Source organism: Hemicordylus capensis, chromosome 2, assembly GCF_027244095.1.
Source record: "Hemicordylus capensis ecotype Gifberg chromosome 2, rHemCap1.1.pri, whole genome shotgun sequence".
In the NCBI taxonomy this organism is placed as follows: Eukaryota; Metazoa; Chordata; class Lepidosauria; order Squamata; family Cordylidae; genus Hemicordylus; species Hemicordylus capensis.
In genome coordinates this window covers 214,901,541-214,926,647 of record NC_069658.1, presented here as the reverse complement: position 1 = coordinate 214,926,647, position 25,107 = coordinate 214,901,541, and the positions used below count along the sequence as shown (strand labels likewise).

The 25,107-nt window shown below is 48.4% G+C and overlaps 2 protein-coding genes across 9 annotated transcripts in view; one reads left to right on the top strand and one right to left on the bottom strand.

Moving 5' to 3' along the window:
• UHRF1 (ubiquitin like with PHD and ring finger domains 1) overlaps window positions 1-12,512 on the bottom strand; it is a 43,236-nt gene extending 30,724 nt beyond the window's left edge. The window contains exons 1-2 of one of the 8 annotated variants that reach the window (XM_053301678.1): window positions 12,215-12,512; window positions 1,557-1,722 (exon numbers count right to left, since the gene is read on the bottom strand). In XM_053301678.1, the coding sequence (XP_053157653.1) occupies window positions 1,557-1,709 (153 nt within the window). In that variant the 5' untranslated portion in view covers window positions 1,710-1,722; window positions 12,215-12,512. Of the gene's footprint in view, window positions 1-1,556; window positions 1,723-1,902; window positions 1,924-2,866; window positions 3,064-3,087; window positions 3,108-12,195 lie in introns of those variants that run through there. The other 7 variants (XM_053301677.1, XM_053301682.1, XM_053301685.1 and 4 more) reach the window with 7 other exon arrangements.
• Window positions 12,513-17,487: 4,975 nt separating this feature from the next.
• ARRDC5 (arrestin domain containing 5) lies at window positions 17,488-24,199 on the top strand. The gene is made up of 3 exons (XM_053299869.1): window positions 17,488-17,816; window positions 20,540-20,748; window positions 23,627-24,199. The coding sequence occupies exons 1-3, from the start codon at window positions 17,567-17,569 to the stop codon at window positions 24,104-24,106; spliced, it is 939 nt and encodes a 312-aa protein (XP_053155844.1). The 5' UTR covers window positions 17,488-17,566; the 3' UTR covers window positions 24,107-24,199.
• Window positions 24,200-25,107: the final 908 nt, after the last annotated feature.

The following is a 25,107-nucleotide window of genomic DNA, read 5'->3' as shown; positions in this document are numbered from 1 at the left end:
GCAGATACAACAATGGGTTAAAATGCAAATTTAAACTACTTAATTCAACACCCACCCAAATTAAGACAGTATTGCAACAGTTCTGATCACACCCAGACCACCAGGAATAGTGTCATGTAAACATGCCTATCTCAATTCCGCAGCTGCCCCAATAACATATAAATAGCATCTTCAAGTCAGCCATCTCCAATATTGCCTTAATTTAAAGTGTATTAAAAGTTGTAGGGGTGCTTAAAGTAGAAGTACAACTCTAACATCATAGCAATAAGGTTGAGAAGACTATAACCCTGTCCACATTCCTTCACACCTCCCAGAATCACTGTACAACCCTCCCTCCACTGCCTAAGGTGACGGTATTGGTACGTGACAGAGCCTCCTGAGCACCAACAAGTCTATTACCCTGGCTTTCCAGTTCTGGAGCACTAGCCTTTTAGCAATTAATGAACCTCTCTGGGCCCAGACTCTTAACCAGGAGATAGTTCCAATGCAGCCCTAAGCGAGGCCAGCAGTCACTTGGTGAAGCAAGGCCACCAAACCCCTGAGAGTCCCGTGCATTAAACTAGCACCTCAAGTTCTGACCAGGAGACAACAGGAAGACATGACATCACTCCAGGTTTTGCAGTAACACTCTTATCAGCACTTCGTTATCACAGTAGCCAGTGAGAAAAACAGGCAGATCCCAGCTCCTTCTCATTGTGAACACACTCCGAGCCAACACTGGAGATGCAAAAAAGTTTAAGCAACCTCTTTTAATATCTGGAGGGACTTGGACACAGACTTATCTATAAAGATAAGACTCAGTCTGGACTCAATTTACTAAGAGAAACAGCAACAACATTTTATAGTGACAAGAGAGTGTTACTAGAACCTTGATTTCAGCAGGTCCCTGGCAGAGAGAGCAAGTACCTTTCAAAATACCCTAAGAGCAAGGCCAAGGAGCATGCATGAACACAAAGCACTGTTCAAATTAAGTCGCTAGATGGCAGTGCAATTCAGGGTTGGGTTTTGTTCCACCTTTTAAAAGGGGTTAACCCTCAAACTTTGTTTTCTCAACTCATCCCTTACCAAGGAGGCCCCTTAGTCAGACTCTTCAGTGTCACTCATTTTAAACCACTATATAATTCAAGTTAAACCACCTAACTAAATGTTTCCTGCAAACCCTCAGTCAGTGTTAACTTTCAGCAATCAAGCAGCTGCTACACATGGTGTTGTGCCCTGTAGGAACAAGTTTCAGCAGCATTTTGTTCAAGACTACATAAACAAGCTGATTTGCAGGTAAAAATGTGAAACAGCAGACATTTGCTTAGTAAAGCAACTTGAAGCTTCAGAACTCTGCTGGCCACTGCATCTGTATTTTATGAGCCCCTTTGATTCAAACTTAAAATCATAAGGCTTCAAATGCTGGCGCAAATTCACAGCTCTGGGTTTAGCACTGTTTTCCTACTCGAGACTCAAAACACATGTTTCTTAGGTTCATACCACACACAAAGATCCAATGGGGGAGCAAGGTGAAGAAATGGTGGAACTTGAAGAAGGCAAGAACAGGAGTCAGGTACCTGTTTGCCTCTGTAGAAGAGCCTTTGTCTATCCGGTGCCACCCCGAACACTTCATGTATCTTCTGCCGGAGGTCTTCCACTTTGGTGAGCTTGGAAAGAGAGTCTACCCGATGCGTCTCCTTCCCATCCATGGTGCGCACTTGGATCCACATTGTGGCGGTATCTCTGGACAAGCACAGAAAGCAGATTACAAACATGAGGAGAGTGATGAAGTGGAGGGGAATGAGGAGATGGGCCACCCCTGACCCGTAGTCCACTCACACCCATTTTCTCCCTCTGCTCCCACACATAGTTCCACACCTAAAGATCCAAATATTCCCAAGCACAGCTATTTTCCTTGCTCACCCTTCAAGCCAACAGTGTCCTCAGTCCCATCCTGCCCCGCATTTATCCCTTCATGCCACTCAAAGCGGGTGGGCAGGGGGATTGCTCCAGTGACTTTACGCCCAGCCCTAAGCACCCCAATCCTCTCCACACTACCCACAATGCAAAGGCCCGTCATTCCCACCCTAGCTCAATCCCTCTGTCCTACAAGCGGGCATACGTTGACTCCATGTGCAAAACTGCACGCGTGCACACACACACTTGCCCAACCCTTGCTAGCCTCGATAGTGCTTGCACCCCCTTGGAAGCCATTGCCCCTCTTTTCTTGCCACCCACTCCCCATAATCCCCCACCGCCACCTTCCACCCCAGCTTCAGACTCCGTTCACATCTGCAGCGCTTCTCATACCATTTGCCTTTATCCACTGACTCCCGCCAACCCGTCTCCCACAAACCCTGCAGCCCCCACAACCCAATCCTGCACCCCAGGAGTCGTCCTCCAATACATTCAGTACAGATTTCACAAGCAACTCGCCCACACCAAGCCTCCCCCACCCGGCTTTCCCAAGCAAGATCCAATGGCCCCACCCCACAAAGGGTCTCCTCCCCGACAAGCCCCCATACACACCATTCCAAATCCTTTCCCCCCCATACCACTAACCCCTCCCCCACATAGACCTCAGTTCTCTCCCATATACACCCCCATTCTCCCCCCTCCCCACCCCCTGACTCCCTGTTCTCTCAGCCCACCACCTTCCCCCCCCAAGAAGCCAAGCCCCAGGGAGACCGCCATGCCTCGACATAGGTGCTCCCCACCTTGCCTCAAAGGCCAAGGCAGCCCATTAAGTCCTGAGACAACCTCCCACACAAAAAAAATCCCTACAAGCCTATTGGTGACCCCCTCTCTCAGCCCCATGCGCTCCCCTTTCCCCCCGAGGGCAGCCCCATTGGGGCTCATTTTCCATCCCCTCCGCCCCACTCCTCACCCCACAGACCGATTCTCCCCTCAGACCCAGCAGACGGCAGGATATCCAACACCGCGACCTCTCAACCTAGCACCAGCTCTTTCCTCTCCCCTTCTCCACTTGACCTCGCCTCCTGCCGCATTTCCCCCGCTCATTGGCTCGCGTCTCTTCCGCCTACGACGCCCATTTGCCTGCTCCCAATCTCCATCCCCGCCTCCTTAGCAGGCTAGTATGCGCGCCACCTAATGGGGAAAAAAGTTGCGCCTCTCTTCGCTTGTCGGCGCGCGCCAGAAATTGAAAAAACCGCCCTGGGGAAGGTCTCGCGATATTATGCAAACTCGCAGCCGGGAGCGGCGTAGGAACGAGAGAAACGCTGCGAAGGATTTTATAAGAGTTAAAGAGACAGCCTCCGAATTGCGAGGGCACCGCGCTTCTTACGCGACACTCTAGACACGAAATTCTGCAGTCGCGACGCTGCGCCTGGTACTTCGGAAGCCCATTTACAGTTCCGCGCCATTATTAAAAGTAGGTACAAAAAAGTCTGCTTGCAAGGTAGCACGCCTAGAGCAGTGCAACTGCAGCTTCTTAATGCCTAAAAAGGGGGTTCTGAAACCTGGGTCCCCAGATGCTGTTGGACTACAACTCCCATCAACCCCATCTTGTGGCTGGGGATTATGGGAGTTGTAGTCCAACAACATCTGGGGACCCAGGTTTCAGAACCCCTGGCCTACCGTGCAGTGTTAAAATGTGAATGAATGAATGAATAAAATAAATTTTTAAAAAGGGCTTGCGATCCAGCCAGAGCTCGGCATGTTTAAGTCCCATCGACTCGAATTAAGCAGGCACCAACTTTTCAACCCAGCAAGGCTCCCAGGCTGATCCTGTGTGCATGCTTCAACTTGGAAGTAAGGCTGCAGTCCCACGCACCCTGATGTGGAGGTTCTTAAATTTGGGTGCCCAGAGTTTGTTGGACTACACCTCCCATCATGCCAAACCCAGGGGATGACAGGATTAGACAGGTCCACCCAGCATTAAATCCACTGAGCTCAATGAGACTTACTCTCATTGTGAGATAAGCATCTACAGGATTGCAGCCCTTAAACTCCCTGTTTGGGGAACAATTCCAGAAGGGCAACCGTTTCACTGCTGCAGAAAAACAGGATATCCTAACCCTGCTTGGGTCGCCAGATGTTGCTGGACTACACTTCCCATCACTGCCAGCCACAATGGCTAAAGCAGTGGTTCCCAACCTGGATTCCTCCAGATGTTACTGAACTACAGCTCCCAGCACTAGAACTGGGAAGACCCAAGTTCGAATCCCCATTCAACCATGAAACTCACTGGGTGACTCTGGGCCAGTCATGTATCTCTCAGCCTAACCTACCTCACAGGGTTGTTGTGAGGATAAAAATAAGCCTGTACACTGCTCTGAGCTCTTCTGAGGAAGAGCGGGATATACATGTAATTAATTAATTAATTAATAATTATTGTAACTGGTGATGCTGGGAGTTGTAGTTCAGCAAAATCTGGAGGAACCCAGGTTGGGAATCATTGAGCTAAAGAGAGCTGTCGTCCAACAATATCTGGGGACCCAAGCCTGAGAACAGCTAACCTATTATTTGTTATTATTATTTATTAGATTTCTATACCGCAAAATGGCTCAGGGCAGTTTACACAGAGAAATAACAAATAAATAAGAATCCCAGTTGCAGGGGAGCAGCAGCAGCAGAGAGGGCGTGCCCTTACCTCTTGCCTGTGGGCTTCCCAGAAGTATCCGGTGGGCCACTGTGTGGAACAGGATGCTGGACTAGATAGGCTTCTTTAGACCTATCCAGCAGGGCTATTCTTGCGTTCTTAGGACTAGCAAATCCAGTCAAGTGAGCAGAAGATGCAATTAACCAAAGGCCAAGGAGGATGAATAGACAGCAGAAGATCAAAACTGTAAGCCACCTAAAGAGGAGCAATTCCTTTGCGTTTGCTAGAAAACCCCACACTGCTGGGAGTAGCGAGAATTTGACAAAGCCACTCTCCCTCTTGTTCAGTTGATCTTGCTAAGCCAATTCAACAGGAGTGGGTCCCACCTCTGCTGATTGGATCTGCTCCCAGTTCAATCAGATTTGCTAAGCCGGTTCAGCAGAAATGGGTCCCACCTCTGCTGATTGGATCTGCTCCCAATTCAGTCGGATTCTGGGTCTGTGTGAACCACTTCCAGAGACGTCACCATGCTGGTCCGTGGCAGCAAACACCACAAACTTGGAGTGCCTGAAAGCTTTGCAAGCATTACTATTACAGAAATATTCACAGATTACAGACAGTCTATGAAAGCATATGCCACAATGAATTTTTAAGTCTTACCACATGAAATTCTATCTTTTGCTCATTCGTGCTGTCTGGAACAAACCCGCAGCCATCTCTTGCATGGCTTAGTTTAAAACCATTTCCTCCCCCTCCCTGTACTCCAGGTATACCCCCATTTAGGTCACCATTTCACTCCTCTGACATAGAGGACTTTGAAAGCATATGTCAAAGTTTTCTTATTCCATTTCTTTCCTAAACTTGCCCAAGTTGCACAGGGCAGGATACATTCTTCCCCTGCCTTTATCTGCCCTCATAACAACCCTGCAAGGTAAGTTCTCTCTTCGAATTCCAAACACTCTGCAAGCTTCTGGTCCTCATTAATTAAAGCCCTCTGCACTCTGCCCCAACTATACCTCTTCTTGGAAACTGGACATCAAGTACTAGGACTCAGCCTGGGATGTGCAATGCATTTCTGCATCTCTCTTCTAATAGCTCCAGGTATCAGGCCTTGGGACCTAAGCCTCAAATGCAGGGTTGTGTTTACAATGAATATGCAGGATTAAGAACATAAAGAGTCCCAACGATTAGATAAGAGGTCTAACAGCAGCTTCATCCAGAGAGGTTCAGCAGATGAAGCTTTTCCTGGCATGAAGATGTGGTAAGGAAAAACCCAGCATGCTTTAGTTCCATGGACCAAGTTACTCCATAAAAGGATAACTGATCTTGTGGTAGCAAGCATAAATTGTCCTCTTTGCTAAGCAGGGCCTGCCCTGGTTTGCATTGGAATAGGAGACTACACATGTGAACACTAAGATATTCCCCTGAGGGGATGGGGCCACTCTGGGAAGAGCATCTGCAAGGTTCCAAGATCCCTTCCTGGCATCTCTGAGAGAGGGCTGAGAGAGACTCCTGCCTGTAACCTTGGAGAAGCTGCTGCCAGTCCGTGTAAACAATACTGGGCTAGTTGGACCAATAGTCTGACTTGGTAGAAGGCAGCTTCCTAGGTTCCTAAAGGCAAAGGAATAAAGCCAGTCCAAAAAAAAAAAAAGGTGACAATCTAGTCCAGCATCCCATTTCCCACAGTGGCCAGCCAAATGCTTCAGGGGGACTCACAAACAAAGCACTTATGAGCCAGCGTGGTGTAGTGGCTAGAGTGCTGGACTATGGCCGGGGAGACCCGAGTTCAAATCCCCATTCAGCCATGAAACTAGCTGGGTGACTCTGAGCCAGTCACTTCTTTCTCAGCCTAACCTACTTCACAGGGTTGCTGTGAGGAGAAACCTAAGAAACCCACTGCTCTGGGTTCCCTGGAGGAAGAACGGGATATAAAATGTAAAATAAAAATTATGTAATGGCCCTCCCCTGTCTGGCCTTACCACCTGGTACTCTGAGGCATCCTGCCACTGGACACAGGAGTTCCATTAAACTATTATGACTAACAGTAGCTCATTGCCCTCTACTCCATGAATCCTGGTTTTTAAAGCCATCTAAGCCAGCAACCTGTCGCCACATCTTGTGACAGAAAGTTCCACAAGTGAATGGTAAGCTTTGATCTGCCCCTAACCTACTGTCACTCAGTTTCACTGGGTGATCCACACACCCACTCTTGGGTTCTCTTGTTGAAGGGAAGGGAGAGAAAGACCTCTCTGTATTAAATGCCTCCACACCATCCTTTAATCAAGGGGTTCTTAGTTCTCCAGATGTGTTTCTATCATCCCCTGCCATGTTGACCATTGTGATGAGGATGATGGGAGTTTTGGTCTCAACATCTGGAGACCTAAGGTTGGGACTCCGGTTAGATCTATAAATCTCTATTCCGCTTCAAATCATATTTGTGGCTTAACTTGCACACAGGGCAGCCCATTTCATAACTTTTTAAAGAAACCTGGGAGTGTTTTTCCTCCCAGTCGGGTGTCTTGCCCACCTAATGCTGATTTTAAAGGGGCCAATTTTCACTTGTGCATGTCCTGTAAGTATCTTTTTACATATTTCAGAGCAACAGCTCAGCTTCTGCAAGGCCTAGTCCCACTCACATAGCAACTTTTAAAAATAAAAACTAACCTATGCTCTTGCCTTTCTCAAAGCAGCTTCATCCCCAGAAGTTCACAAGGCCGCTTTCCAGATTAGACCCTACAACGGGGTCAGGACGCATCTCGGAAGTGTGCTTCCACACTTCCTGCGTTGTGACACCGCAGTCCCTACACAGACAGCAGGGTGCCGGTCACATTGCCAATGCCTTGTCTCGAATTTAATCACTGCATGAGATAGAGCAAGGACCTCATATATCCGGCATGAAAAGGTTGCTGTTTTTCGGGTCGTTAGTTGCCGAGAGACTGCTCCCCCTGCTGTTTACATCCCGAATATGACTTTCCTGAACGGAGGCATTTTGCTGCTGTTCCAGCAGCTAGTCTGGAAAGAGCCCAGGTAAGAAGTTCTACCACAAAGAGAAGTGATGGAGGAAAAATAAAACTTCCTACATTTCCATGCAGCAGGTTATTGTGTATAAAGGCCAAGAAGCAAGGGCAGTCAGAAGAAGGTAGCAATTTAGTATTCTAATTGCATATCAAAAAGAAACATGAATCACTCATCCACACTGTTAATATGTGAGCTCTAATACACAATGTATATAACATTCTACTTTATAGAGTTTGCCTTAATTTGCAAACAAGCATATAAAGCCTATTCACTGCAGCAGAGAATTCCCTATTCCTCATTTCAGTATGTTTGCCCCCCGCAAGCCTATGAAGTCATTCACACAATTAAAAAATGGTTCTACTCAGGTTTCTAAGACACCTAATGGTGCAGCGGGAAAAAGTCTTGATTAGCAAACCAGAGGTTGCCGGTTCAAATCCCCACTGCTATGTTTCCCAGACTATGGGAAACTCCTATATCAGGCAGCAGCGATACAGGAAAATGCTGAAAAGCATCTCATACTGTGCAGGAGATGGCAATGGTAAACCCCTCCTGTATTCTACCAAAGACAACCACAGGGCTGGGGTCACCAGGAATCAACACTGACTCGAAGGCACACCTTACCTTTACTCGGCTTTGGGAGTTGTGTGTGCTCCCAATTTTCAGTTGTGTGGAAACAAGGTAACACACCTGGGTAGAACAATTTTTGATTGTGTGAATGACCTCTATATGAAAGGAACCCACACTTGAGTGTGTACCAGTTACCATATTTTCCCCATTAATTTTAAGTTAAGTTGGCAAAGGAGTCCTGCTTGCTTATCTAAAAAGAGCCAGGGTGGTGTAGTGGCTAGAGTGCTGGACTAGGACCGGGGAGACCCGAGTTCAAATCCCCATTCAGCCATGAGACTTGCGGGGTGACTCTGGGCCAGTCACTTCTCTCTCAGCCTAACCTACTTTACAGGGTTGTTGTGAGGAGAAACTTAAGTATGTAGTACACCGCTCTGAATACATAAATAAATAAAATATTTCAAGATGTCATTACCAACTCAGACCAAGCCACAGAACATCCCTTTATGAATTCCAGAAAAGATTACAGATTACAGATTACTGGCCAGATTATAGATCTGGAAGAAACCTGCCACCTGACAAGGCTTCACATTTCACAGGCCAATTAATTGCTTGTTATCCTGTTGCCACCTGCAAAAGGGACTTTCTGCTCCCAGTGTGCATGAGTGTTTCAGCTTGCAACCTGGAAAGACCAGTTCCTATGAGCGCCACTCCCAGCTGCAACCCTAAATAGGGACACCTTGCTAGCCAAGAGGCATCTACCAGCAAAGGTTTGGAAATGCATCAAGTCTATCATTTGGAAGGGACCCTAGAGGTCTTCTAGTCCAACCCCTTGCTCTGGGCAGGAAATTCTTTTGCTGTACTTCCCCGCCCCCAATAAGTACATGTTCATCTCAATGCTGGTGTGTGTCAAGTTTTCATGGTAGGCCACACTTTGAGATGGAGACACATTTGTATATCTTAGCATTCCTTCAAGGAGTTCAGAGTGGAAGGTATCCCATTTTATCGTCACAACAGCCCTAACAGGTAGGTCAGGCTGACAGGGAGGTGGATTGGCCCAAGGTCACACAGGGAATTTCATGGCCAAGTGGGGATTTGAAACCAGCTCTCCCGAGTCCACCTATAGCCACTGTACTGCACAGCCTCTCAAATGCACCACTTCAGACAGTTAGATTATCAGTTACAGTGCAAACCAGCAACGTTGGGTCCCCAAATGTTATTGGACTTCAACTCCCATAATCCCCAACCAAAGGCCACTGTGGCTGGGGATTATGGGAGTTGAAGTCCAATACAATCTGGGGACCCAACATTGAGCTAGAGCACCACAGCATCTGGAAGAGGTGAAACAGGTTAGAAGATTCAAAGGCAACATAAAGAACAAATTCTAAACGTCACTGAAAAAGGATTGAGACTAGTGTTTTGTAAACAAAGAAAGCATTTAGCTCAAACACTAAAGAGACGGATAGATATAAAGCAATATGTAAATATGATTGATAAATAAAAAATCTTCTATACCCCAAATTTAATTTGGATTTCCTATCATGACCAGTCTGATTCTTTATTACAGTCACTGACCAGTCAACAGAAGATTTAACAATTAAAATTATATACACAGTACTACAGGCTTCAGTTCTAAGAACAGAGAGGAGAGCTTAACTTGTGGAAGCTAAGGGCAGACCCTTAGCTAAGCAGGATAAGATAGGGCTGAAAGAGATTTGGGGCAGAAGGAGCAGAAATCATACTCCTCGCCACCTGGGATAACTCTGCCGTACATGAACCCGCAGACGCAATGCGCGCTGACCAAAAACGCTTTTTTGCTGCGCGCACTGCCATTGCGTAAGTTTTCAAATGGGTTCTATGCTGCATCCTGTCAGATTCGAGCCGAGTTTGAGTTCTCTTCCACTTGCGTTCCAGTCGCCTACCCAACTGCTTCATCCCCGGCAACTCCTCGGTGTACCAGGGGGCTGTCTTAGAAGCAGGCCTGGAGGGACGCTTAGGAGCAATCATATCTACTGCCCTGGCGAGTTCTCTATTCCAAGTTCCCACCAGGGCAAAGACAGAATCACCGTCTGCACCAGCATCAAAACCCTCCAAGGCCTTTTGGAAACCTGCTGGGTCCAGCAGCCTTTTTGTGCAGACCATCCTACTGAACTAAATGGACCTATGGTCTGACTCAGTATATAGCAGTTTCCTATGTCCCACAGTGAACTGTGATAGGACCACACTGTGTTCACCTAACCACCCACAGGGACTTAGTCCGAGGATTTATCAATTTTCTTGCTCGGATTCATTTATGATTTATTTCGAATGCAGTACTTCTACTTCATCTGGAAGGTTCCAAGTTCCCTCCCTGGCAGCATCTCCAAGAGAGGGCTGAGAGAGATTCCTGCCTGCAACCTTGGAGCAGCCACTGCCAGTCTGTGTAGACAGCACTGAGCTAGATGGACCAAGGGTCTGACTCAGTATATGGCAGCTTCCTTTGTTCCTAAGAGACCAGTCTGATAATTTTCTTCCCTACCACTAACTAGGAGATTATTATAGCCAGCCCCCTATCTATATAGGTGTGACCTCCATGCAGACAGAGGCCTAGGAAAAGGCATAATTAACCCCAACGCATAATTAACCCACAGCATTTCTCGCTACACACACAGGATGTGGTCGGGGCCACTCCCTCCGAGGGCTCCCAATAAAGGAAGGGACAAATCTGTGAAGACGGTCTGTTAGCAGTCAACAGTCGTGATGGCTAAGTGGAGCTTCCATGTTCAGAAGCTGTCTATCTCTAGATACCGGTTGCTGGTGGGAGCACACAGCAGGGAGCTGTTGGCAAGAGAGTTGTGGAGTTTTACTCCAGTCCAGCAGAGTCTAGAATCCTTTGCAAAGGGATGACTGGGTTGGTTCAATCAAACCACGTGCTGCTAGACACTGTGCAGGAATCAGAAGGGGTAGAGGGAGAAATAGATACATACCAAGTGGGTCGAAAGCTGCTGGCAGAATTGGAAATACAGCCCTTTCTCCCCAACACACACACACACAGCTCCCTTACTTTCCTCTGAGTTGCTGAGGGCTGCATACACAGTTTCTTCCTGCACTCCACTGTACCCTTACAACCACCCTGTGAAGTAGGTTAGGCTGAGAGCAAGAGATTGGCCAAAGTCAGCTTCATAACAGCATTCCATCAATTCTCAACTTGGGGTCGCCAGATGTTGATGGACAACAACTCCCATCACCCCCGCCACAGTGCATGATGGGAACTGTAGTCCATCAACATCTGGAGACGCCAAGTTGGGGAGCCCCTGCTCTAACCGCACTACAGCGACTCTCGTTTCCGAAACGACGTTTACTCAGAAGTAAATCCTACTGTGTTCAATAGGGCTTCCGTTCCCCATAAGTTTAGAACTGCAGCCTAACTAAAGGCTCCGTCCCATTCATGCTGGGCCAGAAATCCCATGGAATTCAGCTGTTTACGACTGCAATCTTAAGAGGCTAGTTATAAGAGTACAACCAGAGTCTGTTGATTTTCCCGCGACATTCAAAAAATACACAGCGACCCCTCTGGAAGTCGGTTTTGCTACCTCTCAAAATGTAGCCTTTATTTCACGATTGGTTTTAAAGAGAATATCCAAAAGGATCATACAAGAAGTATTTGCATACTCAAAATGCACAGCAAGTCCCAATCCGCGCCCGATCCTCAGCCGAGTTAAGGCGCAATAAATCTATCCCACTGAGTTGAGTTCAAGGGGCTTAAAGCAGCCTCAGTCCTGCTGCTAAGGCTACAGCGCGCAAGGACGCTCGACTTGGGAGTAAGTCATTAATGTCGGCGGGACTTCCCCCTGAGTAAACACGCACAGGAGACAGTGTGCTTTCTTGGAAGTAAAGCGAACACAGGATTGCACCGGGAGGGGTGGGCGCGCAGATTTAAGGGCAAGAACAGCACAAGGATGCTACAGGAAACTGAAATAAGTATTTTGAGTTTTAGCTGATCCTTCCTTCAACACTTTTGCTGCTCGTAAGCCACCCCGTGATGTCCTCTCCCGGGATATCTGGAGAAAGCAGCAAATTAAAAAAGCACTCACCTTTTTTAATAAAACGAACCTTTGCTTTCTCTCTGATCTCTTGCAGCGAGGAGGAGGGGGAGAAAGTCCGCCTTTTTTCAAATAATCAAATAAAACACCAAATAAAATGCACTTAAATTGCTCCAGAGGCTTCTGGTTTAAGATGCAGAGCTTACGCGACAAGGAAAATAAATTACGAATCCATATACAGGTGTATGTTTTGTAAAAGCCGGAAAGGCACCAGGTATAGGAAAGAGAGACGACCCAGCAGTCACGACAGCCCGCGCAAAAGTTACTTTTTTTACGCCTCCCGGCTTTGGAGTTTGGCGCGGAAAATCGCAACGATGCGCTCGGAGCCTCCTGATTGGCCGGCGCTGGCGGGAACTGGGGGAGAAGGGGCGTGGTTTCCACGTAGCTCATTTGCTATTCTAGCGGTCATTCTGATAAAGGACCGGATGCGCATGCGTCACAGCCTGCTCAAATTGTGAATTTCAGGCTCCTCCCTTTTTAACTGCAACTAGCTGAGCCCGGCCCGCACAGATGTGTGTGGCAATACATTCCCCCCACCTTCTGCCCACCTCCCGGTCCCCTTCTGCCCCGTCTCCTCTGCTTATAATATTATATATTATAATATTAATATTATAATGCCCTTATACAAAACTATGGTGCAACCACACCTGGAATTCTGCAATTCTGCTCGCCACATCTAAAAACGGACATTGTAGAACTGCAGAAGAGGGCAACCCAGATGATCTGGGGCCTAGAGCACCTTTCTTATGAGGCAAGGCTACAACACCTGGGGCTGTTTAGTTTAGAAAAAAGACGACTGCGGGGAGACATGATAGAGGTCTATAAAATCATGCATAGTGTGGAGAAAGTGGATAGAGAGAAATTCTTCTCTCTCACACATAAAACTAGAACCAGGACTCATCCCATGAAATTGATTGCCAGGAAATCTAGGACCAACAAACGGAAGTACTTTTTCACACAACGCGTGATCCACTTATGGAAAACTCTGCCACAGGATGTGGTGACAGCCAACAACCTGGATAGCTTTAAGAGGGGTTTGGATGACTTCATGGAGGAGAGGTCTATCAATGGCTGCTAGTCGGAGGGCTGTGGGCCAGCTCCAGCCTCAAAGGCAGGATGCTTCTGAATCCCAGTTGCAGGGGAGTAACATCAGGAGGAAGGGCATGCTTTCAACTCTTGCCTGTAGGCTTCCAGTGGCATCTGGTGGGCCACTGTGTGAAACAGGATGCTGGACTAGATGGGCCTTGGGCCTGATCCAGGAGGGCTGTTCCTATGTTCTTATATTCTTGTGACATATGAAGTTACATAATATTAAAGACACGCTCAACTTCTAATGGAAGCAAGATTCAGACTGAGATAATACATAAAGATATTTCAGAAGAGGAAGCTTCTCCAAAATGAGGAGTATGGTGAAAAGAAAGCTGAGGGAGAAAATCAGGAGAGTCGTTCGCTCCAGAGTGCATGGAGTTTACTCAAAACCACAATACTAGAAGCCCAGTTAGACTGTATACCCAAAAGGAGGAAAGGTACCACTAAGTCTAGCAGGATGCCAGCATGGCTAACGGGTACTGTCAAGGAAGCCATAAAAGGGAAGAAGACTTTCTTCCAAAATTGGAAGGCCTGTCCAAATGAAGAGAACAGAAAGGAACACAAACTCTGTCAAAAGAAATGCAAGGTGACAATAAGGGAGGCAAAAAGAGAGTTTGAGGAACATTTAGCTAAAAGCATCAAGGTGAATAACAAAAACTTCTTTCAACACATCAGAAGCAGGAAACCTGCCAGGGAGGGGGTTGGACCATTAGACAATGAGAGAGTGAAAGGGATTATTAAGGAGGATATGGAGGTTGCAGAGAAACTGAATGAGTTCTTTGCGTCTGTCTTCACGGCAGAGGATACTGAGCATATACCTGTTCCTGAACCAGGCTTTTTAGGGATGGAGGCTAGAGAGCTGAGTCAGATAGAAGTGACAAGGGATGATGTTCTAAACTGTCTGGAAAAACTGAAAGCTAACAAATCACCAGGGCCGGATGGCATCCATCCAAGAGTCCTCAGAGAACTCAAATGTGAAATTGCTGACCTCCTTGCTAACATATTTAACTTATCCTTGAAATTGGGCTCTGTACCAGAGGACTGGAGAGTAGCAAATGTAACACCGATTTTCAAGAAGGGATCCAGGGGCGATACAGGAAATTACAGGCCGGTTAGCCTAACATCTGTTCCAGGCAAATTGATGAAAAGCATCCTCAAGGATCTATATATATATTTCTCCTGGGTGTGCCCAGGAGAAATGCGTCCCGGCAGCCCAGCTGATTGGCTGGGCTGCGGGAGCGCCTGATTGGTCCAGGCGCACCCAGGAGAACGGCGGCGGCCATGGCCGGGGAGCCAGGCGGGCCCGGCCGCGGAGTCGAGGCGGCGGGCCTGGCTGGGCCCGGCGGCGGCGGCACCCTTGGGCCCGGCCACGGCGATGGGCCCGGCGGCGGCAGCAGCACTCTCCGGCCTAGCGGCCACGGCGGCAGCACCCTCGGGCCCGGCGGCGGCACCGGCACCCTCGGGCCCAGCGGCCGTGGAGGTAAGGCGGCGGGCCTGGCCGCAGCGCAGGCGGCAGTGGGCCCGGCCGCACTAGAGGCACAGATGCTCTGTGCCCGGGCCCACTAGTAAAATTGTAAAGCACCTAGAAGAACAGGCCCTGCTGGGAGTGAGCCAGCATGGCTTCCACAAAGGTAAATCTTGCCTCACCAACCTTTTGAACTTCTTTGAGAGTGTCAACGAGTGTGTGGATCAAGGTGATCCAGTTGACATAGTATACCTGGACTTCGAAACTTAGCAGTCATGGGATAAGGGGACAAGTACATGTGTGGATTGCTAACTGGTTGAAAGACAGGAAACAGAGGGTAGGTATCAATGGAGAGTTTTCACAATAGAGGGAAGTAAGAAGTTGGGTCCCCCAGGGATCTGTACTGGGACTGGTGCTTTTTAATTTATTCATAAATGATCTAAAAGCAGGGGTAAGCAGCGATGTGGCCAAATTTGCAGATGATACCAAACTCTTCCGGATAGTGAAATCCAAAACGGATTGTGAGCAGCTCCAAAAGGATCTCTCCAAACTGGGGGAGTGGGCGACAAAATGGCAAATGTGGTTCCATGTTAGCAAGTGTAAAGTCATGCACATTGGGACGAAAAACCCCAACTTCAAGTATATGCTGATGGGATCCGAGCTGTTGGTGACAGACCAGGAGAGGGATCTTGGGGTTGTGGTGGACAGCTCGTTGAAAGTGTCAACTCAATGTGCGGCAGCTGTGAAAAAGGCAAATTCAATGCTAAGGATCATTAGAAAGGGGATTGAAAATAAAACGATTAACATCATAATGCCCTTATACAAAACTATGGTGCGACCACACTTGGAGTACTGCGTACAATTCTTGTCACCACACCTTAAAAAGGACATTGTTGAACTGGAGAAGGTACAGAAGAGGGCAACCAAGATGATCAGGGGCCTAGAGCACCTTTCTTATGAGGCAAGACTACAACACCTGGGGCTTTTAAGTTTAGAAAAAAGACGACTGCGGGGAGACATGATAGAGGTCTATAAAATCATGCATGGTGTGGAGAAAGTGGATAGAGAGAAATTCTTTTCCCTCTCACACAACACTAGAACCAAGGGTCGCTCCATGAAATTGATTGCCAGGAGGTCTAGGACCAACAAACGGAAGTACTTTTTCACACAACGCGTGATCCACTTGTGGAACTCTCTGCCACAGGATGTGGTGACAGCCAACAACCTGGATGGCTTTAAGAGGGGCTTGGATCACTTCATGGAGGAGAGGTCTATCAATGGCTACTAGTCGGAGGGCTGTGGGCCACCTCCAGCCTCAAAGGCAGGATGCCTCTGAGTACCAGTTGCAGGGAAGTAATGGCAGGTGAGAGGGCACGCCCTCCCCTCTTGCCTGTGGCTTCCAGCGGCATCTGGTGGGCCACTGTGTGAAACAGGATGCTGGACTAGATGGGCTTCCTTGGGCCTGATCCAGCAGGTCTGTTCTTATGTTTCTTATGTTTATGTTATATTAAATGCCTATAGAATTCTCTGCCACAGGATGTGGTGACAGCCAACAACCTGGATGGCTTTAAGAGGGGCTTGGATCACTTCATGGAGGAGAGGTCTATCAATGGCTACTAGTCGGAGGGCTGTGGGCCACCTCCAGCCTCAAAGGCAGGATGCCTCTGAGTACCAGTTGCAAGGAAGTAATGGCAGGTGAGAGGGCACGCCCTCCCCTCTTGCCTGTGGCTTCCAGCGGCATCTGGTGGGCCACTGTTTGAAACAGGATGCTGGACTAGATGGGCTTCCTTGGGCCTGATCCAGCAGGTCTGTTCTTATGTTTCTTATGTTTATGTTATATTAAATGCCTATAGAATTCTCTGCCAAAAGATGTGGTGACAGCCAACAACCTGGATGGCTTAAAGAGGAGTTTAGATAAATTCATGGAGGGCAGGTCTATCAATGGCTACTAGTCTGATGGTTATAGGCCTCCAGCCTCAGAGGCAAGAGGCCTCTAAATCCCACTTGCAGGAGAGTAGAAGTAAGAGAGAGGGCTGCCCTTAGTGCTTCCCAGAGGCATCTGGTGGGCCACTGTGCGAAACAGGATGCTGGACTAGAGGGGCCTTGGGCCTGATGCAGCAGGGCTTTCCTTATGTTCTTATGTTCTATAGCAGTGGTTCCCAAACTGGGAGCCTCCAAATGTTGCTGAACTACAACTCCCATCAGCCCGAGCTATAATTTATTGTGGCTGGGGATGGTGGGAGGTGTAGTTCAGCAACATCTGGAGGCTCCCAGTTTGGGAACCACCGTTACATAGGAAGCTGCCATATACTGAGTCAGACCATAGGTCCATCTAGCTCAGTATTGTCTTCACAGACTGGCAGCGACTTCAAGGTTGCAGGCAGGAATCTCTCTCAGCTCTATCTTGGAGATGCTGCCAGGGAGGGAACTTGGAACCCCAGATGCTCTTCCCAGAGGGGCTCCATCTCCGAAGGGGAATCTCTTACAGTGTTCATACATGTAGTCTCCCATTCAAATGCAACCAGGGTGGGCCCTGCTTAGCTAAGAGGGCAAGTCATGCTTCCTACCACAAGACCAGCTCTCCTCTCTTCTGTACACATCTCTCTTCTATACACGTTCTTCTATACGCTTATGGGGATGATAGAATCCATAGTATAACAGTCAACACAATTTTCTTGAAACACGCCCACTGTGATGTCACAAACCTTTTGACATCACCCAAAGCATCAAGAAGGGGCCCTGACACAAACCCTGCGGGGATTCCAGGCTCGGGGGGCTCAGCTTCTGCCTCCTTGGCCCCATCCATCCATGACCGTGGTGAAGTCCATCGAGCTGGTGATCCCAAACGATGTGTACATCTCTGGCTCCACTGTGGAAGGACAATTGGTTCTGAGCCTCCACAACACGCTGGTGGACCCTCTGCTGAAGGTTGAATTGATCGGAAGGGGCTACTTGGAGTGGATCGAAGAGGACAACGTATACAAGGACTACAGCCGGCCTGCAACCTGTGTCAACAAGGCAGATTATGTCCAGAAATCAAAAACATTCAAAGTCAAAGGTGAGAAGCAAGTCAGCCAGCTTAGTGCTACAATTAAGCAGAGGCATGAGGCAGCTAAGGATGACCTGCCTGTATTTGAAGCCAGCACCTCCGCTGCCACCTACTGAGTCAGACCATTGGTCTATGCACTGGCTGGCAGCAGCTCCCCAGAGTTTCAGGCAGTGCTCCTTGGAGTCATATGACCCTTAAGAACAGAAGAACAGCCCTGCTGGATCAGCCCCAAGGAAGCCCATCTAGTCCAGCCTCCTGTTTTGCACAGTGGCCCACCAGATGCCACTGGAAGCCCACAGGCAGGAGTTGAGGGCATGCCCTCTCTCCTGCTGTTACTCCCCTGCACCCTTGAGGGGTGCAGAATTCAAACAGTACACTTTGAGGCATACTGCAAAGGACTAAAGCCTAGCAGTGGACGCAGAGAGGGTTGCTGCCGTCTGGGGCTTGCTGCATGAGGCTCGGAGTCGCGCTCAGGTTCTCAGGGGGCCCTCACTGTTAAAGCTCTGTGGCCCTACCTGGAGATTTATATCACCAGGGCCTTCTTCGTGCAAAGCCTGTGCTGCTTTCCCACTAAGTGACGGGCCTTTCCACAGCAGCCTAGGAAAGGCAGCCTCTGAACATAGACAGAGCGCCCTGATTTTATGGCTCAGTCACCACACCAAAGAGATCCCTCACCTCTCAGACAAGGGGAAAGGGCTTCTGGGTCCAAGTGAAACCAATCTGAAAAGGAAGAATATGGGGATTGGGACACGGAGGACAGGAGGGCTGCAACACTAGCTTTGTGTGCAGAAAGACCCAGGATCAATCCCTGGCATAGGCAGTGCTGGACTCCATGGAACATGGGTCTGAAGGGTCAGTAGAAGGCAGTTTTCCCCGTACATATGACTTTTGAAAACCCACCGGGTGGTATGCCAACTCTACTTTTGGTTAACGGAGATCACTTTTTTCTTAATGTTCCTGACTGTAAGTGCAGCACAAAGGGACGTCTATCAGCCTTCTCCTTACTGCTCTAGTTTTCTACTTGTCGGAAGTGTGTGTGTTTGTGTGTGTGCGTGTGTGTGTGTATTTAACTGCAGAGCTTTCAAAGATGTGCTCCCCCACCTGCTGTCTGAAGTAGTCCATGCCATTCAATCACCTCCAAACTCTCCCTTCTCATTTTGCTGCCTGTCTCAACCCCATCTTTAAGCTGCCACAAGAACTCATCCTTGTTGCTTTGCCAGCAAGACTTTTCCAGTCTCCCCTGGAAATAATACTAACGATTATTAGTCATATTTCAGATTGTGATCTCCTTGGGGCAGGGAGCTGTCTCAGAGTTTCATGTGCACAGATGCCATGCCACTATACAGAGGAAGAAACACCGTCCTCTCTAGTGAAGGGGTGGGTGCATCTTGCCGAGGGTGCATGCATGCATATAAATGCACACATATGGACACTGAGAGACATGATAGAGGTCTATGAAATCATGCATGGTGTGGAGAAAGTAGATAGAAAGAAATTCTTCTCCCTCTCACATCACACTAGAACCAGGGGTCATCTCATGAAATCGATTGCTGGGAAATCTAGGACCAACAAACGGAAGTACTTTTTCACACAACACATCATCAACTTGTGGAATTCTCTGCCCCAAGATGTGGTGACAGCCAACAACCTGGGTGGCTTTAAGAGGGGCTTGGATCACTTCATGGAGGAGAGGTCTATCCACGGCTACTAGTCGGAGGGCTACAGGCCACCTCCAGCCTCAAAGGCAGGATGCCTCTGAGTACCAGTTGCAGGGGAGTCACAGCAGGAGAGAGGACATGCCCTCAGGTCCTGCCTGTGGCTTCCAGCGGCATCTGGTGGGCCACTGTGCGAAACAGGATGCTGGACTAGATGGGCCTTCTTGGGCCTGATCCAGCAGGGCTGTTCTTATGTTCTTATGAGGGGCACATGAGGGTCATCGCCAGGACAGGAGACTCATGTTCTGCCAGTATTTCTTTAACCACAACAAGCACCTCCTTTGCCTTTCAAGCAGGCTTAGGCAGAAAACATGTAAATGGGATTGTTGATCTCCAAGTTGGACAAGGTGGTGTGACAAAAGAACGATAAAATGTTAGAGTCAGAAAGGGCCTTTGAGGTCTTCTAGTCCACCCGCCTTCCTCAGCAGGAATTGGCTACAGCCATGGTTCCCAGCCTGGGGGCCTCCGGATGCTGCTGAACTACAACTCCCATCCACCTCAGCCACAATAAACTGTAGCTGGGGCTGATGGGAGCTGTAGTTTGGCAGCCCTTGCTAACTTGGCAAAGAGGCACCTTTTAACAGTGATGATTCTCTTTATTTAGCAGGGGGAGAGCAACTGGCCCTATCCACCCCCAGCGCGGCATCCCTCCAGTGGCTGTTGCTGGTATCTTCCTTATGTTTCTTTTTAGAATGTGAGCCCTTTGGGGACAGAGTTCCATCTTATGTATTTATTATTTTTCTGTGTAAACTGCCCTGAGCCATTTTTGGAAGGGCGGTACAGAAATCAGATAGATAGATAGATAGATAGATAGATAGATAGATAGATAGATCTGGAGCCCCACCCCCAGGTTGGGAGCCCGTGGGCTACAGCATGGCTGGACAGCTGGCTGTCCAAACTTTGCTTGAGCCTCTCGAAGGAGAGCCCTCCAGCCTCCTCATTGGCCAGCTTCCTCCTGTTCGTCTCATTCATTTGAGAAAGCGTGAAAAGTGAGAAGAATTTCTTTCTGGCCTGCAGGGAACTGGTTGGGCCCAGGTGTCCACACTTTTGACTTCCACTTCGTCTTGCCTCCCAGGATCCCCTCGACTTTCAGCAGCCGGATTGGGCGTGTCTCCTACTTCCTGCAAGCTCTTTGCGCCACCCGGGAGCTCATCTTAGGGAAACAGACGAAATATCTGCTGGTCCAAGGGACCTCCATCTTCCACCAAGACGACGTGGAATCCGAGGTAGGCACGGGCCGTGCAGCAGTGGCAAATGCCTCCAGGTTTCGGGGGGCTTGGGCAAAACGCCCTCCCCTGGATTGAGCCAAAGGGAGCTTATTCCCAGGTAAGTGGGTATAGGATGGCAGCTTTGCCCCACCCCCAGAAAAAGCCCTGCGGACACTCATGGACGAGTGTAGCTCTCCAGCCCTCTCCACCCCCAGCACAGCATCAGTGGCTGTTTCTGGTGTCTGTCTTACGTTTCTTGTTTTAGATTATGAGCCCTTTGGGGACAGGGACCCATTCTATTTATATCTGTGTAAATTGCTTGGGGAACTTTTGTTGAAAAGCGGTATATAAAAATCCGTGCTATTCGTATCCAGGGTTTCGGAGAGGGGTTTCCCCCAGCACCATCTGGAGACTGCCTGCAAAGCATTTGCTCTGCCACGGGCCTAGGGGGGCTCCTGGGGAACCTCTGAAGTCGCCTTATTCATTCATTCATTCATCCATCCATCCATTCATTCATTCATTCATTTATATTTAACATATTTTAATACCACCCAAAACTTATGTCTCTGGGCGGTTTACAAGATAAAAACAACAATTAAAACATTAGTTAAAAACAATAACCAAGAAATGTAAAACACAACAATTTAAATTTTTTTAAAAAACAATATTCTACAACGTTAAAAACAATCAAAACAGGATCAGTTAAAAGCCTGGGTGAACAGATGCATCTTTAAAGACTTTGGAAAAGTTGTCAGAGATGGGGAGGCTCTTATTTCACTAGGGAGCACATTCCAAAGCTTCAGGGCAGCAGCGGAGAAGGCCCGTCCCTGAGTAGCCACCAGACGAGCCGGTGGCAACTGCAGACGGACCTCTCCTGATGATCTCAATGGGCAGTGGGGTTCATAACGAATAAGACGTTCTCCTAAATGCCCCAGGCCCAAGCTGTTCGCTGGCTCCGATTTTGTCCGGAAACATATCGGCAGCCAGTGTAACTCCTTCAATACAGGAGTAATATGGTCTCTCCTAGATGATATATCGAGTCAAACCCTTCGTCCATCTGGCTCAGTACTGTCTGTTTTGACTGGCAGCGGCAGCCGCTCCAGAGCTTCAGAGAGGAGTCTTTCCCACCCTCATCTGGAGATGCTGCCAGGGATTCAACATACACCTCTTTCTCTGCTCCTGAGAGATGGCTTCTCCCTTATGAAGCTGCCTTCTGTTGAATTAAGCCCTGGGTCCCTCTAACTCAGGATCGCCTTCACTGACTGGCAGTCATTCTCCAGGGCAGGGATTCTCAAAGATGGGTCCCCAGATGTTATTGGACTTCAGCTCCCATCATCCCCAGCCCCAGTGGCCTTTGCTTGGGGATTATGGGAGTTGAAGTCCAATAACATCTGGGGACCCAACGTTGAGAATCTCTGTTCCCGGGTTTAAGATGCTGGGTCAGGCCCCAAGGTCTATCTGGTGCAGCATCCTGTTTCACACAGTGGCCCACCAGATGCCTCTGGGAAGCCTGCGAGAAAGAGCTGAGGATGTGCCCTCTCTCCTGCAACTGGGATTCAGAGGTATCCTGCCTCTGAGGCTGGAGGTGGCCTGTAGCCACCAGACTAGTAGCCATTGATAGACCTGTCCTCCATAGACCTGTCCTCCAAGCCCCCTTTAAAGCCAGATGGAGATGGCTTTTGATGCTGGGGGGAGAAGCGTAGGAGGAGAGCTGGTTTTGTGGTAGCAATGCTAAGCAGGCTGCACCCTGGTTTGCATTTGAATGAGAGACAACATGTGAGCACTGTAAGGTATTCCCCCTTAGGGGATGGGTCCACTCTGGGAAGAGCATGCAGCTTAGGAACATAGGAAGCTGCCATATACTGAGTCAGACCATTGGTCTATCTAGCTCAGTATTGTCTTCACAGACTGGCAGTGGCTTCTCCAAGGTTGCAGGTGGGAATCTCTCAGTCTCAGCCCTATCTTGGAGAAGCCAGGGAGGGAACTTGAAACCTTCTGCTCTTCCCAGAGCGACTCCATCCCTTAAGGGGAATCTCTTACAGTGCTCACACTTCTAGTCTCCCATTCATATGCAACCAGGGCAGACCCTGCTTAGCTAAGAAGACACAAGTCATGGTTGCTACCACAAGACCAACTCTCCTTTTGCATGCAGTACAGAAGGTTCCAAGTTCCCTCCCTGGCAGCATCTCCAAGATAGGGCTGGAAGAGACTCCTGCCTGCAACCTTGGAGAAGCTGCTGCCAGTCTGGGTAGACAATACTGAGCTAGATGGAACCATGGTCTGACTCAGTATATAGCAGCTTCCTATGTTCCTATGCTGCCAGAGATTGAACCTGGGACATTCTCCATGCAAAGTAGGTCGTGTGCCAGTGAGATCTAGCCCTTCCTCAATCATTCAATTTGTCTATGGCTGGACAATTCTTACTCTCAAACATTCTTTGTCAACTGGGGCATACTAGCGAAGCTCCAATCTCAAGTGTGTTTTATTTATTTTATGTGTATTTATTTATTTTATTTATTTACATATTTTTAAACCGCCCAAAACTTAAGTCTCTGGGCGGTTTACAACAGATAAAAGCAACATTAAAACATTAGTTATAAACAAAAACAAGAAATTTAAAATACAACAATTAAATTTTGTTTAAAACAATGCTCTAAAACAACATTAAAAACAATCAAAATAGTATCATTTAAAAGCCTGGGTGAACAGATGTGTCTTTAAAGACTTTTTACCAGGTGTTTGGAGAATGCAGCGGTACATAGCACTAGCCTCAATGAACCAATGGTCTGATTCAGCATAGAGCAGCGGTTTCATATGTTCAAGATGAGGCTGAAATTCCTCCTGTCTCCTCAGTCCTCACTGTGTATCACCTTTCTCTTCCTCCATGTCCTCTAAGAGCCCCTTGGAGGTAGAAGTCGAGAAGGTCCTCAGCTATAACTGCTGCTTCAAGAGCGCCCCCATCTCCTTGCATATCTCTCTGAACAAGAACGTCTTTGCGCCCGGCGACAACATCACCTTCACCACCCAGATCATCAACCCGACGGGCAAATCCATCAAGAAGGTGATCTTCACCCTCCTCTCCGTCGTCCTCTACAAGGGGGTCAACCTCAAGGCTGAGAACCGCACGCTGGAAGTGCGCGACGAAATCGCACGGCTGGAGTCGCACATCAACAGGGGGTCCTGCGCGATTGCCAGGATCCACAGTGTCCTCTCGTTGCCTAAGGTCATGCCCGTCACCAGCTCTCCAAAGATGGAGGGCATCATGGACATTGCCTACGAGCTTACAGGGGCCATTTATTTCCCCTGGTGTATGAACTCTGTGGTGGCTAAGATTCCCATCGTCGTAAGATATGAAGCTGTGATCCCTGATGAATAGAAGAATGCAGGGTGCCCTCCGCCCCGCTTTATCCAGAAATGTTCTTAGTTTTCAAACGGGTCTGGGGTATAAAGTTATAGAAGTACACATCCATCTGCGTGGTACACTCCAGATAAATTAAAATTCACTATCCGTGCTTCCACCACCAATGGGTCCAAACCTATAGTAATTCAGAGGTTCAGCTTAAAGTCTCCAGAGAGCTGGACAATGTCAGGGAGTCAAAGGCTGCCTGCATGAGCTCAGAGGCACTCTGTTTTATCGTGGTGTAGTGGTTAGAGTGCTGGACTAGGACCGGGGAGACCCGAGTTCAAATCCCCATTCAACCATAAAACTAGCTGGGTGACTCTGGGCCAGTCACTTCTCTCTCAGCCTAACCTACTTCACAGGGTTGTTGTGAAAGAGAAACTCAAGTATGTAGTACACTGCTCTGGGCTCCTTGGAGGAAGAGCGGGATATAAATGTTAAAATAATAAAAAATCATCATCATCATCACTTCCAGTGCTATAAAATGGGCCTGGGTTAAATTTAGGTCTGGATGAGGCGGGATATTGTCAAACATAAGAAAAGCCCTGCTGGATGAGGCCCAAGGCCTATCTAGTCTAGCATTCTGTTTCACACAGTGGCCCACCAGATGTCTTTGGGATGCCCACAGGCAAGAGGCGAGGGCACGCCCTCTCTTCTGCTATTGCTCCCCTGCAACATTTTGTCTAAGCCCCTTTTAAAGCCATCCAAGCTGGTATTTAGAAACATCTAGCCTCTGAAGCTGGAGGTGACCTATAGCCCTCAGACTAGTAGCCCGTGATAGACCTGTCCTCCATGAATTTATCTAAACCCCTCTTAAAGCCATCCAGGCTGTTGGCTGTCACCACATCTTGTGGCAGAGAATCCCATAGGTCAGTTATGGGCTGTGTGAAAAGTACTTCCTTAGACTGTGGTTTCCACTGGGCAAAGACTGGGCATAAAGGGCACTGCGTAAGAACATAAGAATCAGGCCCAAGGCC